General features: G+C 45.1%; 1 protein-coding gene across 1 annotated transcript in view; it reads left to right on the forward strand.

Moving 5' to 3' along the window:
* The window catches only part of fam222ba (family with sequence similarity 222 member Ba), a 28,516-nt gene that overhangs the window by 377 nt on the left and 6,720 nt on the right, over window positions 1–21,419 (forward strand). Inside the window, exon 2 of the mRNA XM_083665101.1 lies at window positions 17,737–17,864. Within this exon, the coding sequence (XP_083521227.1) occupies window positions 17,783–17,864 (82 nt within the window). The 5' untranslated portion in view covers window positions 17,737–17,782. The remainder of the gene's footprint in view (window positions 1–17,736; window positions 17,865–21,419) is intronic.

The following is a 21,419-nucleotide window of genomic DNA, read 5'->3' on the forward strand; positions in this document are numbered from 1 at the left end:
TGGACTGACGTACTGACGTAGCTACCTACCAGTGGTACTACAATATCAGCTACGCCAATAATCGAATTGATTGCTAACAAGCAAGCTAACTTTATGTATTTTTCAATTAGATAATGCTCATAATATGAATGATGCATTCTCGAGACTATAACAATTTTGAGCTAACTTGTGTGGCAATTTAGACATAGTAGTTATGGTCATTTTTAGGCAAGCCATCTTCTCCAGGTAATACATATGGACTGGGATGTGTTGAGCTTCTATGGAGAGATGTAGCCACAAACAGTAGCTATACATTGAATGCCAGCTTTCTACATTTTGACAGCCTGCCGGTGGTGGGTGGTCCAGGTAGAATTTGTGTGGTGCCCCATTGTTATGCTGCTTAGGCAATCATCCAGTTGCCATGCAAGAGAGAAATGTGTACCCTTATAGAGTGAGTGGAGGCTTAGAGAAGCATCTGACTTTTCTGTCCTTTGAAACAAGACGCAAATACCAGGTAGTCGATGTGCCAGCGGCACCGAATCTTGATCGATCTGACATTCAATGAACGGTTTGGATGATAACGTAGAAGTAATCAAACTACAGAGTGATTTCGCATGAGCTGATTTTCCATATTCTGACCTTGTATGCATTGCATAATGTGCCTGTCTGAATCTGTTTTATATCTAGTCTGACGCTGTCTCTACATTTTGATTAGGATTATCTAAATGCACCTGGGTTTTAGGATGTGCAACATGGAACTTTGCTGAGCAAGGCATTTCATGAATATTGCTTACAGTGACAATGGTAGATAGGCGTGTCTGTTCTACACAATGTGATTTAATGAACGCAGCTCTGGCTCTTGTTGGCACTCACATCTGCAACGGTACCTTGAATTTACTTTGCACAAACTAATGATAGGGTTGGAAAGGTACAAAGGGTTGACGTCATGCTTATCGGGCTGCATGACCTCGACCATGGAATCCCTATAATTTTTACTTTAGGGTAAGACATTTGGTAAAACATGCTGGAAAAGCCTTCCTGATTCGACCAAGATCCAATCGGGAAGAACCAAAAAGTGACTTCCGGGTTGATGTAAAAAAAGGGAAAAAAAGAATAGAGAGAGACTACATATACCTATGTAAATGGGAAGATTTCTTCCTGCTGCAATTCTTTGAATCGATAGCTATGCACGTCTAGCAGATGGGATATCTTTGCCATTATTTTTGCGGAACCACCAAATGCCACCCAAGATTAAGTGGAGCCTGGGGTAACATTTTTTCTTCCATTACTGGGGTAACATTTTTTATTCCATTACTGACTATATTTTATTAAAATACCAATATTATTGTCAACAACACGTTTATAGTGAAAGTTCATTGACAATGTTGCGTTGTGACCATAGACTTATTATTAGTTGGTTATGATGCACGATTGTACCCTACAGAGTAACCGCTGTAACATTGTAATTTGTGCGATTTGATAGTGGTGATTATCATGAAAGCTACAGATGAGGTACGTTTTCCATGCAGTGAATGAAATTAAACCATCAAACTGTGTGTTTTTAAAAAAAATCCTGTATCTGACAAAACACAGCATCCGTCTAGGTGTTTTATAATCTACGTTATGTCCTTATTGGTGGAGTCTGACAGTTCAAGTGCAATATCCCATGCCGACTGGAAGAGCGGTTATTTAATTTACGCCAGTAGATCTAATCGTTCTGCTCTCTGATATCTTCTGCTTACTCCGTCAAAATGAGAGCTTGACATTAGTTCGCCCGAGAGTGCAGTTTTACATCGTTGCGCAGTTGCCGTCGTGCCCTACATTTTCCAAAGGCTGGATAATTACATTTCAGACCCTTGTTTCCTGAGAGACGCAGGCTACTTGACTCAGTGCAATTATCAAGTGCTGTCAGGGATCGTTTTGGCGACTGTTTGCAACGTTTCCCCATCACAATGAAGAGCCATACATGATTTGGCGTTTATGCATGAATACCAGACAGATTTCTCTTGATGTTCAAGACCATTATATATGTTTTAATCGTTATTAGATGTAAATGTCATCCTTTGGTAAGGAAAAAGGTTAAATGGCTGGAGATGCACAAAATGAAGATAGAATGCTAACTGTCTGAAAATAAAGACGATTACAAGTAAACATCTTGATGAAAAACTGTTCTTGCATGTTTTTTACATTATCTACCAAATTCAGACTTTTTACAGGCTCTTCAAATACAGTAGCTGTGTAACAATGCATTCATTATGGAGAGGGTGGATAAATTGGCAGTCTTTGAGAAGTCACTGTTGTTCTCAAGTGTGCAAAGCACCACAATGCATGGTAACCTAAATGCACGCGCTAATTAGACCTCTGCTGCTTAGGGCTTAAAACAGTTTCTTTCCCCCCTAATGTTCAAGCTTAATTGACCTGCCACTGCAATGTATGACACTAGCTGAGAGCAAATAAAGAGGAAAGCATGTTTGTCATAAATGTTTTTCAGCAAACCATTTAAGACTGGCAGAACAATATTAACAACAAAAAAGTGTGTGCTTTCATAGGCTGAGTGGTTTTCACCAAAATGCAGATATGCCTGGTGAAATATCAAAACTTGTCATATTTATTTATGAATGATAAAGAAGGAGAATAATATGAAGGACCAAGACTAGCCTACATGATTGTAATGTCCGGGTTGAGAGAATACCTGAATGTTACATATATTATCAATAAATAGAAATCAGAAAAGTAATCCTATGCATTGTATGACTATCATTGTACTCTTATATTCAGCTGGTTTCATGATAAGCACATAGCTAGGTCTAACTTGTAGGCCTACTTAGGTCAAAATGTATAGAATCTCAATACTCATTAAACAGCAGCAATGGAACATTGGATCACATCAAAGCAACGCTTGATTTGTTGGAGACCTCAGAGCTAGGCTATGAATAACAGATCACAAGGTACAAAGAAGAACAGAGAGAACTTGAGTAGCTTTTTTTGATGTTTCAGCTGTTGTTGGGAATTGATTCACTGGGAGCTCATTAGCATACATTGATTAGTAGCAATTATGATTTAGTGCTTGTTTACTTTGAAATAGCCTGCCAAAACAACATATTTTTATGATGCAATATTTTTCTGTACTGCAATGAGCCACTTGGTCGGTTCTCATTTTGTTTTACTCAAAGCCAGTCATTTGACTTTTGAAGCATCGCATAAATTGAAAACAATGTACTTTACCAAACACAATTAATTTTATCCTTTCAAATTCTAGCAGAGGTTCTGAATGTTAAATCTCTTGCAGGTGTTGCCTCGGGATTTGTTTGCATAACGGATGTTGTTTGCCTCACCATACTAGTTTGTAGGGATGCACAGATACCTTACCGATCCGATAAAAGGCTATTTTTTAAAATGCTACTGCCACCCCTCGAAACACTTGCCTTGCAAATTTGGCAACAAGCAGTTTTACTGGTGTCTGTCTGAAGCGTGAAGTAATTCCAGACCGCAGACATGGTTGTTATTGTGTTCACTGCACTCGCGTCACCTCAGCTGTGCAGCAGTCGACGTACAGCAAGTGTAGCACATGTTTGGCAGGTTTTAACGACAGTTTGCGTCATGGCACCTGGCCGGTAAAAAGCATTCCCTATCTCCGAATCCTGATCCAGCATTTAAGGGCAATATTGGCCCGATATCGATGCTCAGTATCGGATCAGTGCATCTCTACTTGTTTGACCAGCATTTTTGGAATATCCTTTTGTTTAACAAGGCCTCTCCTGTTCTGGGCAGCAGGGTAAGGATCTCAGAGGTATATTCTGTCTGCCCCACCTTTCAGACATCTAGTCACCTGTGCAGCTGTCAAACCACTCTCCCACACAGCCACCACACTTGAGTCTCCACACTTGGAGAGACTAGCTGTCAGGCCACACTGTGTCTCCTCAGCCGTACAAGTATGCTGTATGCTTTTTTTTCCCCTTCTTTTTTTAAAGGGGGGCAGGTGTTTGGTTTTGTCTCTAACTGGGCAGTGTTTTATGAGTCACATTGAAGGGCTTTAGAAAAGGGGTTGGGGGTAAAGAATGTGATTTTCTGAAACATTCAAATCAGTTTCTTAATTCCCAGGCATTGTTGACATGACTGCCTGGATGGCTTTCAGAGCAGGGGATTGGCTTGCATGACTGAGGCTTTGCCTTTAGTTTGGTTCACATGGATGGTGTCATGTTGTCACATTAGACTAGAGTGAATGGACCTGATTTGAACTCTTTCAGTATCTCAGTGTGGTATGTGTTTCTGTTTTGCAAGGATTTGCATGTTAGCCAGCAGGTCAAATTGTTTAGGGCAAAACCCCTAGTCTAGCTGGAAAGCCTGCGTAATCAGTCCCACTCCAGTCCACACCAAACCAGGCCTCCAGCTGGGGAGTGTTCAAATGATGCATAAACCATCATCTAGGGCCTTATAACGTTGTTTTGTCTTCAGTTTGAGTGCAGTCATGGATTAATCTACTGTAGACCCAGTATACTCATTCATTGCCTCCTACCTATTTGGTCAACAACAACACACAGTACAACATCACAGAGGCTGATCTGGGAGGCACTGAGGATGTGGGGTTGTTTATGCACCCCATCTGACAGGAAAAGCAGACTAGGTAGAGGACCAGGGCAGATACTGTTATCTGTTTATGGCACCAGATAAGGCCAACCGAATTGGATCACTGACCCGCCTCTGACCCCCCTCTCCCCAGGATTGCTTAATGAGAGGTTGCCAGGCGAGTCGCATATCATTCTGAGTAATCCTAAAGGATGCCATTAGACAGTCTGCACTTTTGCAACACGTTTTCCAACATCTGTGCCAAGTGCAGATCTGACACACAGTTCTGAGCTTGATCTGGTCTGCTAGGTCAGGATGGATGTCACAAAGTACAGTAAAGCTGTGGTGGTTGAGGGGGATTGAGCTGAAATTGTGATTTATGTTTGTCTCATCCTTTTTTGGTGTTTTTGAGTTTGGTGTGTGAGAGTTGTTTTCTGAAAACTCTAAAAACCTGAGAAAAGCAAGTGTTTTTGTGTAAGCCCTAGTTACTGAAATGTGACACTGGCTTTAATGTGGTCAGGTAAAAGGCTGCTTTGGTTGAATTTCACCAACCTGTGCTTTCTTGGTTGCAAATACACATTCTGTACAGTGTGGTATGCCGATTTTGAAGTGCCATATCTCAAATACCCCTCTCCATTGGCGGTCAGCAGTAAGACACTAGCCAACTTACCATTACGGCATCGACCACTTCTCCTCTACAGGATTAAACTGTGTGTGTGTGACAAAAGTCACATCCTTGTGGGTTTTTTAAAGTCAGTTTTTTTCATAAGAGCTGTGGAAAGTTTTGCATGAGAAGAAAAATAAGCGTGCCTGTTTTTTGCCCTTTGTAATCTTAGCCCTGGACATAATAAAAGTATGAAAGAGCTTAGTGTATCCTGCTGTCGTGTCCTCTCAAGTGATAAAACGGTTATCTGAGCCGACAGGGAGCTAGTGTTTCTGTGGGCCTGATTGAGCAGTCAGGGGCTCAGAGTCATGCCCAGAGTGCTGAGTGCTGTACTGGTGAGGGCACAGAGGCTGGGGACAGAAAGAGAGCTAGTGAGGTGAGTGGTCAGTGTAGTGGCACTTTGCCATGACCTGCTTAGTTTATCATTGCCAGCACCTCTCGAGGCCTGTGTGGGTGGGTGGGTCTTTTTTGTGTGTTTCTCTGTGTTGGAGAGAGGCACTCAGGAGGCCTTTATACAGCCTGACCCTCTGTTCCTGTTAGAGTCCATTGTTGGTCATAGTGAATGGTATCTCCATGCCTTGAGAAATGGCCAGATGACATTCTTCCTGTTGTTAAAAGGGCCTGGGGTTTTGTTGTCAAATGGGACTGAAAGGGTAGGGTAAACTGTGACCTTCAGAGGCTAATCTGTAGCATGTCATTCAATTACCATTTGTGTCAAACATAAAAAGAAGTGGTACAGAGACTCCAGTAAAGAAGCTCATTATTAAAGTTGCCTTATTATAAGCAACATAACAGTACTGTCAGTTTTTATTCGACCTCCACTTTAAAGAAGTCCTCCATGCGTGAGTTGAATTGCTATTCCAGACAGGCTTTCTGTCTGACACCTGCATTGTCCAAACACCCTACCCAGTCAGAGACTGAACCCTCTGTACATTGAGTCATGGCTTTAGCAGTGTGTCTGCACTGCATGCTGAAATACTGCCTCTGCTGTGAGAGCACTGGGGTGAAATGCACTGTAGAGGTAGTCAACAAGGGTGCTCGGCTCAAACCAGCTTATGTTGTTTATGTCTCCTCTCCCGTGTATTTGTCCGCTTCAGCTGGCTGCATTTCCTGGAATGTGTATAGATGGTGGTGTCTGTGGGGGGAGTTGGGCTGTAATCACAGTTCAGAGTTCGCCAGTGTTGATGTAGTCCGCTAACCATTTATGACATGTCTAAAGAAGGGCACTGGGAAAATGTCAGAACTCTGCAGTGCTCAATTTTGAATGTTCAGGAAGTAGAATATTAGAATTGGTCAAATGTGCATCACTTCTTATTATGAGCTGAACAGAGAAATTCACTGAGTGTAGACGGTCTGGTAATGTTTATTTTTTTACTTACTGTTTTTTCACTTACTGGAAGGCTACAACTTCAAGACAAACTATGGCTATGAGCTACCTTTTTATATAATATTTTAAGAAAGCACTCTAAATGAGAACAGGATTGTAGCCCACATGCTTCTTTTGTTTCTTTCTTTTTTTTTTCTTTCTTTTTTAAAGCTCTCTTCCTGTTTAGTGCCACCTGTATGGGGTTAAGATGGGGTCAGACCTCTTGTGAGAGTCTCTTGTTGTCAGTGAGCCCCTTTATGTGAGGAGTTGGTTGCGCTCTGGTTGTGGAGTGACATGGAACATGCCACAGGGAAGAAAAGCAAACTCGTTTTGTTTGGACTCCTTTGTCTGACATCTTTCAACGATCAATGATTGGCGTATCTCTTGCCATTTCCCTCCTTTGTCTGCGGCTGTCGAGCTCTGAAGCGAATTATGAAATTGTCCAATACGTCCACCGACTGTGTGTGTGTGTGTGTGTGTGTGTGTGTGTGTGTGTGTGTGTGTGTGTGTGTGTGTGTGTGGCCTACATGTACTCGCATAAAAGGAGTTGTTTACCGAGGAAGCATTGAATTAGAGGCGGAAAATGTCAACTTTTATCATGTAGCGCACAACCTTTTTGTGTGACTCACATTTAAAAAAAATAAATAATAATAATGGCCCCAGAACTAAGTACTTTAACATCAGCAGAATGTGATTGAGAATGAGCGGAGGCTGGAATGTGAAAGCCATATTTGAAAGTGCTTGTGTAGAAGCTTGTGTGTGCTCAGTCACAGGGATTCATTCGTCTTCCTGTATTTGACGTCCCAGGGTTGCACGGGTTGGCCAGCCCAGCGTGTCAGCTCTCTGTAATTAATAGTAAAGAGCCCCTCACCCCATCAGGGACCAGGTGCTTCTGAGATCTACACCAGGGTTTGGAGGAGAGCAGATACTTGAGGGATGGGTTTCACCGCCACCGGAGAAAATTCCAAATGTCAGTTCAGTTCCCATCACCTTCACCACCAGTCCTTATCATCATTTACTGTGTACACACACTAGCAGGTGTGACATGCAGTCCTAGTCCCAGGATAGGCACAAATATGTTTAATAGGTTGTTTTTTTCTCTTGGGCTGTGTCAGAACTCTTTTGCTAGTTTTTAACAACTTGAAGTCTATGAAACAGCTTGTTTTGTCTAGCCTAGCTAGTAGACGCATCATTACGCTTTGATCAACTGCAGCGTGCAGCAGAAAAAAAAGAATATTCCTGATCTAAATACTGTGAGGGAGGTTTGGTGCTGTAATGTTGTGATTTAACCTCTTGTCAGGGGCTATAAAAGGAAGCTGGGTTAATCTTTCTGGCAACCTTTTTTCCACTCAGGGAGGAGTGCCTTAGATTCCCTACTCCCATGAAGCTGCCAAGGACCAACATACCACTGTGGTATGCTGACACACCAAGGTACTGCTGACTTTCTTCACTGTCCACTGGAATTCTCTAAAGGAATGACCCTTAATTGCTTGAGACCGTTGATTTGCAAAAACCCTTGCATTTTGTGAATTGCAGCTTTTACAAAAACCTGTCCTTTTGGCTTCTCCATACTTCCCCCAAATGGACTGTTTTACAGCCCCCCTTCACACTCTACATCACCACCCACATGCCACAGCATGATGAGTGGGAGAGAGTTGATTGAACTAATAGATTAAATGCACAAATTGAGGCTTGGGTTAATCTGTCAAACATAGTTGAAAATTCTGTAGATTTAAAGGGAGTAGTCTTGCCTCTTTGAAGTGCTGGTCTGAACCCATTCAACTCAGCCCAGGAAAGCTCCTAGGAGCAAAGGGCCATGGCCTAAATGCTACCAGAGAGTAGCTCACACACCCTAAACAACATGCTCCATTGCTTTTGAATGTCAGGCCACTCATTGCTTTTTGTTAGATGAGGTACAATTAGACAGACTGATTAGTTAATTAATTGCAGACCCCTCCCACCTTTAAAGACCCCGCTACAAACAGAATTTATGGAAGTCACATTCATAGAATCTACAACTTGCATACTTTTTTATGTTAATCATTTTTTTAAAGCCTTAACAATGAAATGGCTTTTAGAATGGGTGAAATTCTTACATAATATCTGACATTTAATGTTAAGTTACAATGCTTACTTTGTAGCTCTCCCTGTTTTCCCCCCCCCCCCCCCTCCCCACCATTATTATCAATGGCTCCCCCCCCCTCCCCACATTACTCACAGATGCAACTGAACAGAAACACTAGTAGCCCTCATCAGTGGCCCTCATATGGATGTCTGTTGCCAAGGCCTGTGTAAAGCACCCAGGCGGAGTCTGCACTACATCACCTGTATCACTGCCTCTCCCATGTGACTGAGAGCAGGGCATAGCACAGCCATCCACACCCTGCCCAAAGGATTAATTTACCCACCCCACCCCTACTGCCTCTCCCTCTCTCCTTCTCTCACACTCTCCCCCAGTGCAGCGTGGGGGGCCGATGGGTCTGCTCTTTAGAGACCCCAATTAGCACTGCTAGCAGACCTCCTGAAGGTTGCTCCCGGGGTGGAGAATGAGAGCAGCCAGGGGCAGCAGTAATAGTGATGGGATGGCCATGTCTCTCATTTCTGCTCAATAGTTGAATGAACAGATGAAATAACCTGTACAAATCATCGTCATCATCACCTTCACAGTTAGGCTTTCATCCACAGTGTACTCTTCACCTGTGTACTTAGTTGTAGGCTATGCTTGGTGTGGTACTGTACACGACTTTGTTAAAGGTCATTTGTCTTAGCCGGGCTGTCATAGCCATATCTGAGTGATACATTCATCATTAGCTCCAAAGTCCCCTACTTCGTCAGCCCATGTCTGGTGTCTGCTATCTCTGCTTGATTGATGGCTCTGTCCTTATTGCAGGGAAAGGGGGTCGATTGCAAAAAATTTGCTGCTAGGTGCATTAATGTTGCGCTCAATTGCATAGACCTTTGAGCATGCCTCATCAGTCTTAAATCATTGGACAGCTAGGGGGGGGGGGGGGGGGTTCAAGAGGGCATGATGCAAGAGTTTGTGTTTCTGTCTTTCCATCTGTTTCTTGTGTGTGGTGTCATTCTTTCTCACTATAACTGGCTTAGATCTGTTGTTTTGTTTGATTGTTGTCTCAATCAGGTATTTGCAGTACAGGTTGTACTTCCCCCATCCCACCGTAAGAATAGCAGAGGCAGAGAGGCACTCTGAGGGTAAGACTGACTGACTGACTGACTGACAGACAGAGCGACATTGCGGTGTGCTTTGGCTGGGGCTGCTGCTCTGTGAGCCTGGGAGGGCCAGATGTTTCCATGCAGACACAGGGGTGAGATGTTTGCTGTGCTGGGCCTGTGTTTGCCTGGCTCCTCTCAGAGGGAAAGGCTGGCTGCCGAGGGGCTGGGGGCTGGCGCCTGCCAGGGGGTTGGAGAGAAGGGGACGCGGGGGGGGGGGGACGCGGGGGGGGGGGCCTCACACAGGAGATGAAGGCAGCCAAATGTCCTCCGCTCTCTTTGCCCCTGGCGACATACCTTTACACATTCTCGCCTTGGGAGAATGGGCTCTTTTATTCCAGGGCCTGTGTTGATATGAGAGGGTCTCCGGAAGCCAGTTTGAATGTCAGTAGCTGCCTTTGGAGCAGCTGACCTTACATTGTTTACATGAATAGACAATGTAATTGCTCTGGATTGTATTGACTAAAAAACAGACACATAGAACAGGGGCCAGCAGCCAGGGAGGCATACATTTTTCAGCACATTTTGCTTTGCTTTCCTGTATGTCCGTGTGTGTATTTTATTTATGTGTGTAAGAGGCCGGATAGTCTAATGGCACAGTGGATAAATCTCCCTGGCGGTGCTCAGTGCTATGACTGTGTAACACTGGGGGCTGTTTGTGTGTGTTAAGCCCTTTTAGGATGATTTAAGGGCTGCAGCGCTCCCACCGCTCAGACTACCGGAGCTGCCGTGACCCTCCTCCTAAATCAGACCGCCTGACACAGTGGTGCTGCGGTGCTCAGAAACAGGCCGTGGCTAGTTAGAGCTGGGGCAATACAGGCCTGGGTGGGGAACACACACACACACACACACACAGACACACACACACACACGGAAATTACACTCGCAATGCAGGCAGGGCCATTATGCTCAAGCCCCATGTTACAGCTGGCCAGGGATTGGGGAGGTGCGTGTGTGAGCACTCGGAGTGTGGGTGTGCGTGCGTGTGTGTGCACCTTCATGTGTGTCTGGCCTCCTTAGCAGGAACAGCTACATTGATTTGGATCTGTTTGCTGAGCACTCGGAGCAGAAATGCGAGCCGTGGGAACACCTGGAGAGAGAGGGGGGGGGGGGGGGTGTCAGCCCTGTGTCTCACACACACACACACACACACACACACACACACACACACCACCTCTAATTCCTACTTGAGGACAGCCTTGGATCCCAATCAGCCGCACTTTAAAAGCTTTCCTCTTTCTCCCTTTAATCGCAGCCTCAATTTGTCACCGGGGTGTCCAATTTCTGATAAGCAATTGACTGAGAGGCGAGGTGGGGGAAGAGCACAAAATGGATGCACCTGCTCACAAATAAAATCAACCTACTCCATCTTCATTTCCCTATTCTCTGCTGGCTGGAACAATGCTTGTATGCATTAGCTCTCCACACATTCAGTCAAGCACATTTTAGTCAAACCAGGGAGAGCCTGGCTGTGCTGCACAGTCTTGTGTTTGGGATGGGCCACAGGGTAGACTGGTATTACACTGTTTTTCACTCTCTGACAGGTCAGAGAACACACTGGCATCTGTCCCCACTCTGCCTGTTTGTGTGTGCACTCAATCACAAGGACACACACATTTTGACTCCAGTCATACACACATTTTTGGGGATGTGTTAGATGGTGTTGGGGGGGAATGTATCCTCAACACTGCTGTAATAGCTGCCTAAGTAGCCATGGTAGGTTTCTCTGTAGCCCCTCACTCTGACAGGCCTGCACCACAGCTATGTGAAATATTAGTGCTTATGAAACTCTAGTGTCCCTTCTGGGGGAATCACAGCTTCCTACTGATTTACAACCCACAGACACCCCCCCCCCCTTCCCTTTCTGCTAGAGTGTGGTACATGTGCAAGGAGCTACGGTATCTGCAGATTTAGTATCTATCTGTAATGCCATCTCTGTTTGTTGCTGTAACAAACACTACAGTTAGGCATTTCTGACATGACAGCATGTGACCCACTGCATTGTTGTCTCCTTTGATAAAGAGGAGAACTGGAACATAGCATTGATGCAGCATTTTGGAGGGCATAAAGGGAACAATGTTGCTCTCATATGAGTTCTTTCTGAGCTCTTCTGTGTAATTAGGAGGCTAGTGGAGGCTCACACACCCCTGAGGGGGCAGAGGGTCTCTTCTCCTGTGACGCGTCCCTCCCCTACTCTGATGTCTGTCATACACTATGCACCAATCTGTGTTTGAACAGTTGCATGGCGCTCCAACCCCAACTGCCAAGTGGTACTCTCTTAATTGCAGAACAGGGAGAGTAATGGCCACAGATCCTTGCCATGGATGTTTCATAAAACCCCCTGATTAATTTGAAAGGCTGCAAGTGTGTAATCAGATTTAGCACTAGGTGTATTTAGAGTGTGTGACTAAATCAAATGTAGGCTTTTTAGATGATGTGTTAAAACCTACACCGTCTAATGCTTTGTTTTTTTCCTGCATGTCAGGTTTGCTTTTTTCCCTGTAGGTTTTAGACTGTCACATCTGAGAGGGGGTTGGTTGTTCCTCACTGAGCCATGTCCAGCCTCTGACTGCACTGTGGATGGAAGTGTAGAAGATAGATAGATAAATAAATAAATAAGCTGGAACCCTTCAGTTTGGATCCCCTCTCGTTTTGGCAGGCCGTCCACACTGCATTTTATATTAGGCTTAAACACGTCCGTCAGATGACACGAGCAGGGGCCAGGACATTTGTATTCCTGTCAACATGTAACTCTGTCAGCCATCCAGACTGGTGCCTTGCCCCTATGTAGGTCTAGGTTCTCATGCATCAACATACTCTTAGGCCAACCAAACTATGGTATCCGTTAATTACGGATTGAGCCAATGGTTTCTCTATGGGAGTCATACGTTGACGGACAACGGAGATGACAAGGGTCTGTCCGTGTCCGTTTCCTATGTTTTGGCAGGACAAAAAGTTTGAATGAGTTTTCTTTCCACAGTCTGTTTAGCCAATTAGAAACAAGGTTTTGTATTGTGTTGCTAGGTTGTATTGTTTCAAAAGTCATCCCCGAATTCCACAGATCAAATTGGATAGTGAGTTCATGGGTGTATATATAGGGGCCTTAGTCACACTCTTGCTCCCTCATGCCTTCCACGTCTATGGGTCACATGGAGGAGCCATAGTGGGTGAGTGGTCGTTAGTGAAAGTGCGCTAGTTGTAGAATGGCCAGAGGCTGCTGGACCCTCTGAGCCCTGAGTGGGTGTGTGTAATGATGTACTGTAGCCCCTGGGGTGAGATTAGGCCAGGACACCAGACCCTATCTCCTCATCCACCCTCCCAGTTTCATTTCCCAGATAGAATGAAGCGCCAGTCCTCTCTGCCATCTGGGGACTGGGCCTGTGGCTTTCAGGCTGAAGATCAGAACCGCTGATGTAAAGACCTAAAGGAAGAATGAGGCCAATGGGTGATAAGAGGCCTCATACAATTTAAGTGTTTTTTTCTTCCCTCGATGTCATGGCACCTCGCCCTTTTAAGAGCTTCTGCTCTAATTGTTAAACAGACTTTTCCTATCTGACACTTTGGTAGAGATTATCCAAGTGTCGACTGAGCACTATTTTAGGGTTGGCTAACCCCTCCACCTTTAATTGGCTAACCCCTCCACCTTTAATTGGCTAACCCCTCCACCTTTAATTAGAAAAGTGTCAGTTGTTCAACTTTACTCTCTCTCAGCATTTATCATTCCCTAGTCATTTCACAAACATCCCCCCACCCACCCCCAAAACTAAGTGGCTCCCACCCAGAGTAGCTCTCCCTCAACACCACCAGTGCAATTTCCTTGTTTGACAGTTTTATTTCTGACACCTTTTGTGTTGCGTGTTTGGAAACAGTGCCTAACCGACTCTCTGTCTCTCTCTGTTTCTGTCACTCTCTCCCCCCTCTCCCCCTCCCTGTAACTCACTCACATACGCACACACATTCTCTTTTGTTGGAAATAACATTCCAGATTGATGAGGGGTCTCTATGGCTGAAAAAGAAAAATGCCAGGACTAAACACCTCAGGATCTGCTATAGTCATCAGGATCTCTTGTGTGAGAATGTGAACCAGTGATGGCAGGCTGGCTACATGCCTGTGGGCCCTCTGCTAGCAACAGCACTGGTTCAGCAAATCCTGTTACGCTTCTGCTGTTTGTACAGTCTGATGGGGTAATGAAGGCCACACTGATGTGAACAGTCATTTCTGAGTAACATGCGGAGAGCCAGGGATTTTTCATTTAGAGAATGCTCTGGTTTGGAATTCAAGGGTAAAAGCTATTCTTTTCTTTTACTTTCTTTGTGCTTTCAGAGGCTCCCCTCGCAAAGAAAAGTAATTTCATTCTATGTCCCTCGGAGAATCCACACACTGGGTTACATTGAATTTCTCCAACAAGATTTTCTTTGGCTGTATTATGGACCTATAACCTCAGGGTAAACATGCAATTAAATAACAGCAGCCTGCTTTCTTCTCTCCTCTCCCTCAGCCATTATCACAAACAATGTACAACATGGAGGCTTAGCTCTCTTAATTGCTTTTGCCTTTAATTGGGATAGACTGCTAAGGACCTCGCTGTTAATACTCACAAGCAACCAAACTGTTTCTTAGCCACCATGTTTTTTTCTTGGAAGCATCTTTTTCTAATGAGCTCTTATTTTGATGCTGAATTCTACGTTTTCCTATACATTGCTGTACCCGGTCTCTTCCCGTCCTGAAGTATGTGTAGATGTTTTTCTTTGCAATTAGCCCTATACATTGCAGATTGCACTGGGAGATATTGACCAAGGCAATCAGCAGCACATGACTATAGCTCACTGGTGTAATCTTCAAAATGGCCTCTCCCACCCTCTCTCTCTCTCTCTCTCTCTCTCTCTCTCTCTCTCTCTCTCGCTGTTTTTCCCTCCTTAGATGGGAGTTGTTCTCCTTCTACCCCCCTGAGAAATGGAGGGAAATATAGGTCAGCCTTTATGGGAGCAATTTGACACATGCCACAAGTCTTGTGCATCAGTCTTTAAGTCTGTATTGTCTCGTCCCTTTATTCTTCTGAAAAGAGACCCAGTGATTCTATCAAAGACTTTATTATAAATCTAAGTTGTGGTGGAGACTTGCAGACAGAGTCATGGGGTCCTAATGCTACTGGAGCACCAGGGTGTCTGGGGCCGTTAGTATGAGACTCCTGGCTTCACTCCAGTCAGCCAGTCATTGCCATACTGCCATACCCAGCTGGCTGAGCTCTGACTCCATAGACTTAACACTGTGTCAGAGTTTCCACTGAGGTCAACCTACAGCCCTGCTGCTATCTACTGATCCTAGAGGCCAGTAATCCACCTGGATATACACCTGCCTGGCTTTCTGAAACGTAAAGTCCACATCATACCAGTTCAACCCCCCCGTGTTGTGCTCAGTGGGCAATTAGGACTTAGTTGGAGAGAAGGCCTGGCCCGGGGGTGCCCACACGAACCTGCAGTGAGAGGCACTGACCTTATGAAGCATCATCTATGGCTGTGCAAGAGACACCGACTGTCAGGAACTGTCTGACTGCACTCTGTTTGTGTTGAAAGAGCCTGTGTTCTGTGTCTGAAGCTGCTGTGGCAGAGAGGGATGTGGCGTAGTCGGTAGGAGAGTGGACGTCAGAGGCTGTCTGTCTGGTTTCATCTCCTCTTGCACCACACTATAAAGCAGAGTGTCAGCTGGAGCATTACCATAGGCTGACCTTTGCTGCTGCGCTCCCCAGTTTTCTGACATTCAGGGGCGCTGTGGGGGAGGATAGGTGTGTTAGTGATGGTGGAGTGGTTGAGGGGATGTGTGGCTGTGTATATGTGAGTTGGTGTGTCAAACGGACAAATAGAACAGTCTGGCTTCTTGCTATAACTGCACTCCACATTCCTCACTTTGACAAAGAAGACGCTTCTACATTTCACATTAGTACTAACCCTAACCCAACAGGTTGATCAAATCAAGTATTGTGATTGGCCGAGAAGAATTCTAGCCGTTCCCATAACCACCATATCAGCACGGCTACCTCATCGCTTTCACTTGCAAAGTTTAAACATACGCCATAAATGCTCTTCAGATTATTGGAGTTTTTTAATTTTGTTTTTCAATAATGAAAACATTGTTAGACCAGTGGAAGGATTCTGACAATAATGGATCATTCAAGGTTGTTTTTGTCATCCTTATGCTGCTACACTCCTCAAAAACCGTACTGGCTAGCTAGCTTTTATGAGCCAGCCAGGTAGAGGTTTGTTTACTGGCTTGCCATACCAAAAATGTTCGACCATGCATTCCAGAACTATCAACCAACCTGCGTCCCTAACTATGGTAATAGTTTTATGAACTACTTTTATAGATACAATACAATACATCATGAAAACCTCCACTAGCACCATTGTTGCTGTCGGTGTCAACCCCGTGTATAAAAGCAATAACACACTCACGGTTGTGTTATATCTAGGATATCAGAACGGCTGTGATGGTCGACGTCAGCCATTCCCATATCTATGATGTAGCATACCCTCTCGTTATTGCTTAAGCAACCTCCCTATCGGTTCTTGAGAAGAGTTTTATTATCTTTGTGAAGAAATGTTGCACTTAGATGAATGAAAAAAGCTGGAAATCTTGCCATGAGGCGCTATGTAACTAAACTCCTTACGGGGGGGCGAGGGGGGGATAACATATCAGGCCAATTAAAGTTAATGCATGGTGACATGTTGAATTGAGGGCAGGGATTGCTGCCATATGGCGGTCCAGGCTGTAAATCAGGAAGCAGGGAGCAGAGGAGAGGGAAGGAGGGGGCTGTCAGGGAGGGTGACACAGCATCGCCAGGACGGAACACCAGCAAATCCTCAGATCTGTCTCAGACTGCGCCTCTGCCGCCCACTCTCTCCCCAGCCGCCCCAGCCCCAGCCGCCCCCAGGGCCCCAAGGTGCACAGCTCTCAGGTATCTGTGTAACTGCCAGCTTCATTAACGCTTGTTTTTTCCCCTCACTGGGAGGATTTAAATGAGCTGTCATCCTGACCTTTTTGAGCTCCTGTTTTTAAAGTGAGTTCATCTCCCAGCACCCCCTTCTCCCCCCTACGGGGGACAGACGCTTTTAAGCCGTCACCCTGCGGCAGACGGCCATGCCAAGGTTGTTTGTGGGTAATTGCCTCTCTCATACACGCAGTTTGTCTGTGAGCTCCAGGTTTGTTCTGATGCCATGCAGCAAAAGGAAGGGCACGCACTCTGTAGACTTAATTTGCTCCCTGACTGTTCCTCAATGCTGATTAGGCAAGCATCTGTGGTGTAGTAAGTTAAGCAGAGCAGAGCTAAAGCTGTTCTCTCACACTCTCTGTTACATCAGGTTATTGCTCAACGTGGCAGCCTTGTGCTTAAGTATGTTCTCTATTCCATTGTTTGATGTCCCCAAAATATACTTAGGTTGTATGGTTGGAGACCTTAATATTGATTTGTTAGTTACTACCATGTTTTATAGGTCTCTGGAGTGTGTTCTTTGTGAGTGCACAGGAGCCATTTATTTCCTCTGACAAGATGTTGTAGAGGCAGTGCACAGGTAGCAGGGTCTAACCACCTGACTAACACTCTGGGGGGGGGGGGGTAATTTTGAACCTGCAAGGCCTCAGGCACAGTCTGCCCATTTTACCTCAGCTGTTTGATGTTTAATTGAAGTTGTTATTCGCATAAAATGTCACCTCACCTGATGCTCCAGGTGTGAGTCAATTTCTAATTGAAAGGTAACTATGTCTCCCCCTAAGCCCCTGGGGAAGAAGAGGTCTATTAGCCAGTCCTCTGCTCTATATCTCCATGTACCATGTGTGGCCCTGCAGTAATGTCATGAGTTCTGACCTCGCCTCTCGCTCTCTCTCTCTGTCTGTCTCTCTCTCTCTGTCTGTCTCTCTGTCTCTGTCTGTGTGTTGCAGTGTGAGGAGGAGCGAGTGTCCCATGTTGCATTAGTGTCTGTGTGAAATGCTGGCCTGTCTGCCAAGGCCAGGTGACCTCTCCCTCCAGCTTCTCTCCCACACGCAGATGAACACTGGACTTCAGAAATGTAAGTGCCGCCTTCAACGCCAACCCCGCACTCACACACACACCACCATCCCACACACACCAGGCTGCTAAAATCCTGCTGCTGTCCACCCCACATCAGAGGAACAGAGCTGCCCTGGCCCTGTTCTCTCTAACAGCTTTGTGTTAAAACCAAAACGAGAGACAAAAAAAGTGTTATGCTCAAAGACGATAGATCCCTATTCAAGGAAAAGAGGATGAAGACTGCACTAATAACTGGCTGGGGAACGTTCGCCCCCTCCTTCCCTCCCTTCCCTCCTCCCTCGCCTGTCCTCCCTCCATCCCCCTGAAGACCTGTCTCCTACAGGGATGCGTTCCGGTGATAATGAGGAGCAAATCTCATTAGGATGAGAAACAAGACGGACGAGTCGAGCAGTCAACAGCCAGTGCACAAACACTCTGAGAAGGGTTGAAGAGAGGGGTTGAGGGTGTAACTGCTATCGACACTACACACACCCTCAAATAGTCTCACCTGTCACCCCTAGGGAGAGGTGTTGAACAGGTGACATCCCTCTCATACATACATACACACACACACACACACACACACACACACACACACGTTGCCTTTGTCATAAATTGTTTTCTAATTAGCTGTTATTGAACACATATACCAGATTCTTATGTAGACTAAGATTCTCATGCTTTGCTATCACCATAGTTGGCTTTGTTCCAAACGGATACACAAACACACATTTCTTATCCAGCCAAAAAGTAGTGCAAACTCTTGTAGAATGCCTCTCAGATATCGCAGGCTGTTCTTAGAGGACATTCACATGTGCATTATTGATCAAACCCAGGGTATACCCAGACCAGCTTTATTTAGACTCCTGTAACTCCTTTTTCCCCTCTCCCCAAAGGCTCTGAGATTTCTAGAGAAGGTCCTGGCATGGAGGAATCCAAGCCCCAGTCTGACCTACTTCTACTGCATTGTTTTGTTATAAAACGCTTCTCCGTCTCTCTGGCTCATCAAGACTCTAATTTCAGAATCACTGTAATCAGCCTACCCCCAGGAGCACCGCAAGCGAGGGGGAGTCTGCTAAGTGCCAGCGTCGGCCATGTTGCCTCTCCGCTTGCAGGCTTGTGACAGAGTAGAGTGAAGTAGGCTTGTTGACTGTTTCTGTATGTCGCCTCTGTGACACACATCAAAGCAGTGGGGGATAAAACCTTTATTCTGCCTGATAGTGGGATCCATTTTGTGGATTGAGAATGTATCACACCATGGGTTGTCCTAGATTTTTGAGTTGTTCTCTCACTGAAGTACTTCCTGCTCATTCTCGCACAATCCCCTTCTTTTCACCTGCTCTTGAAAGATTTAAAGAGGGGCCAGGTCACATTACATGAAAAGCCACAGCGATATATTATTGAGGTTTTATTGTTTCTCCAGACCAACCCTGTGAAAGAACATTCTCTGGTCATGTCCTCCTGTCTCGGTCCTAGCTCAGAGGTCCCTGTGCTACAGCTCCCAGGACATCTGGAATCCAGCGCTGTTTGTGTGTTTTAAGCATCTGTCCCACAAGGCCTGTCATACGCACCGTCTGTCCTATCTACAGGGCTCTGATTGGTCCAACAGGGGCAGTTGTTGATGTACAACCCATCTATCTCCAGGCTGTCCATAGATGCCACGGGACTCATTGTTTCTCTGGGGCATCATCTTTCACTGGGACAGAAAGCTCATTTGACAGCGTGACTCTTTAAGAGACATGTCTTTGTCTTTGTTTTCCTGATGTGAGGTGGTCGGGACTTGGAATCCTAATTCAATAGCCTGACATATTCCCACAGAAAAAGGTTTGGGGGTAGTTCCCACAATTAGCCTCAATTTGTGTTCTCATGGCACTAACAAGCCTATAGTATGAGCAGTCCAATTTGTTTCCATTCTCAATCTGCCTGCAGTCTCTCCCCCCACCCCCCACCCCCCACCCCCCACTCTCACCTATAGCTCCAGATTGTCCTGCCTTGCGCCTCTGGTATGTCTGTTCAGGGGAGAGTCATCTAAAGTTATGAGTTTGCAGGGTGCCGTTAGCGGCAAAGCCAGGGCAGCTGCTTTATTTATCCTTGGGGAGAAATGTTAAACAGATGATACCTGTGAAATGTAAGGGCTGCTGGAGGAACAGGTCAAGTACACAAGGAAACAGTGGAGCACAGAGAAACAGCTTGTCCTCAGAACGACAGAGTAAATTTCGGCTGAAGTGTCTGGAAATGGCCTCCTAGAGAGTAGAGCCGGAAGCATGAAAAGATGAAAGACCAGCATTATTTTATTCACTATACACAGTAGAGATACAGTACAGAGGAGCAGCTTAGTGAAGTACAGTAGCTCAATATCCCTTTTCAGTGTAATGAGTATCGTTTTAAAGGCTCTCATATCATTATGGAATGCTTAGCCAATGTGAGAGCCTACAAATGGGATGAGAGGACTTAATTGTCATTGCTGTATGACACTGATGTCTCAGATCCAATTTCCTGCTTATGTGTGAAAATTGTCATTTAAAACAGCGCGAGCTCTTGCCCCCTACTGTTTAAACCTTGTTCAGTAAAAACAGTGGTTTGAATAAGATACATTCTAATTAGCGTGTGCTGACTCTGCTGTAGTTTGAAACAGGAGCAGGCTGGCCTTAATTTACCCCTCTCTGTGAATCTGTTCAGCTGGAGATCTGAGAGATGTGCCTGTAGCCACCACCACCCATTCCACTCCTGAAATCTTGATTGAACTTTCCTTAGAAATACAGTTCCTTTAATGCGGGCTTAAAGTTCAGGCTGGGCTGTGGGGGATTTGACCATGTTAGAAACCCATTATTGTACATCCTCTTTTACATCTTTGTTTGAGCACCTTTGACTTGCTTGATTGACGATGTTGTTGAAGCACACAGCTGCTTTAAAAGAAAGCCCCTGTCAGTGAATGCTAATGACCAACCCTGTAATATCCTGCAGTTGATAACACACGCCATACATTCAACTGTAAGCCATACATTCAACACAGCTCTGGGCTGTGAGAGGGCATTGGTCACCATTCATAATAGAAGATCAAACAGCACTGACATTGTATCAGCCACATGTAAATAGTAAGATAGTGGTCAAAACCTGTGGTAGAACACTGTACAGTTGAATACTTTTGGCCTCTATGTACTGTAGAACCCTTTTCACAGAGAGTTCTACATGGAGCTTAAAGGGGTTCTTCCACAAGGACAGCCGAAAAACTGTTGGAAATCATACAATAGTAGTTACAAACCACTGCATCAACATCCTCACCAAGCACCGCATCAACATCCTCATCCTCATCTCATGCTCCAATAAATGAGACTTCATTGTTGTTGAGTACAGTGTGGAAAGCAAAGCCAGTAATTCACAACTATGGGGTAACTTCCATTGAATTGAATGATGACATACATGTTGCACACTTCTACAAAAATGACACCAAAGGATTTATCTTATTATCACATTATTATTATTACATCATTAAAGAGTGCACTGACAAATATGGTGTGGCGTCCCGAAGACAGATTCTTAGGATCCTTCCCACACTGGTTGCAGACAATAAAGA

Source organism: Argentina silus, assembly GCF_951799395.1.
Source record: "Argentina silus genome assembly, chromosome: 2".
Lineage (NCBI taxonomy): Eukaryota > Metazoa > Chordata > Actinopteri > Argentiniformes > Argentinidae > Argentina > Argentina silus.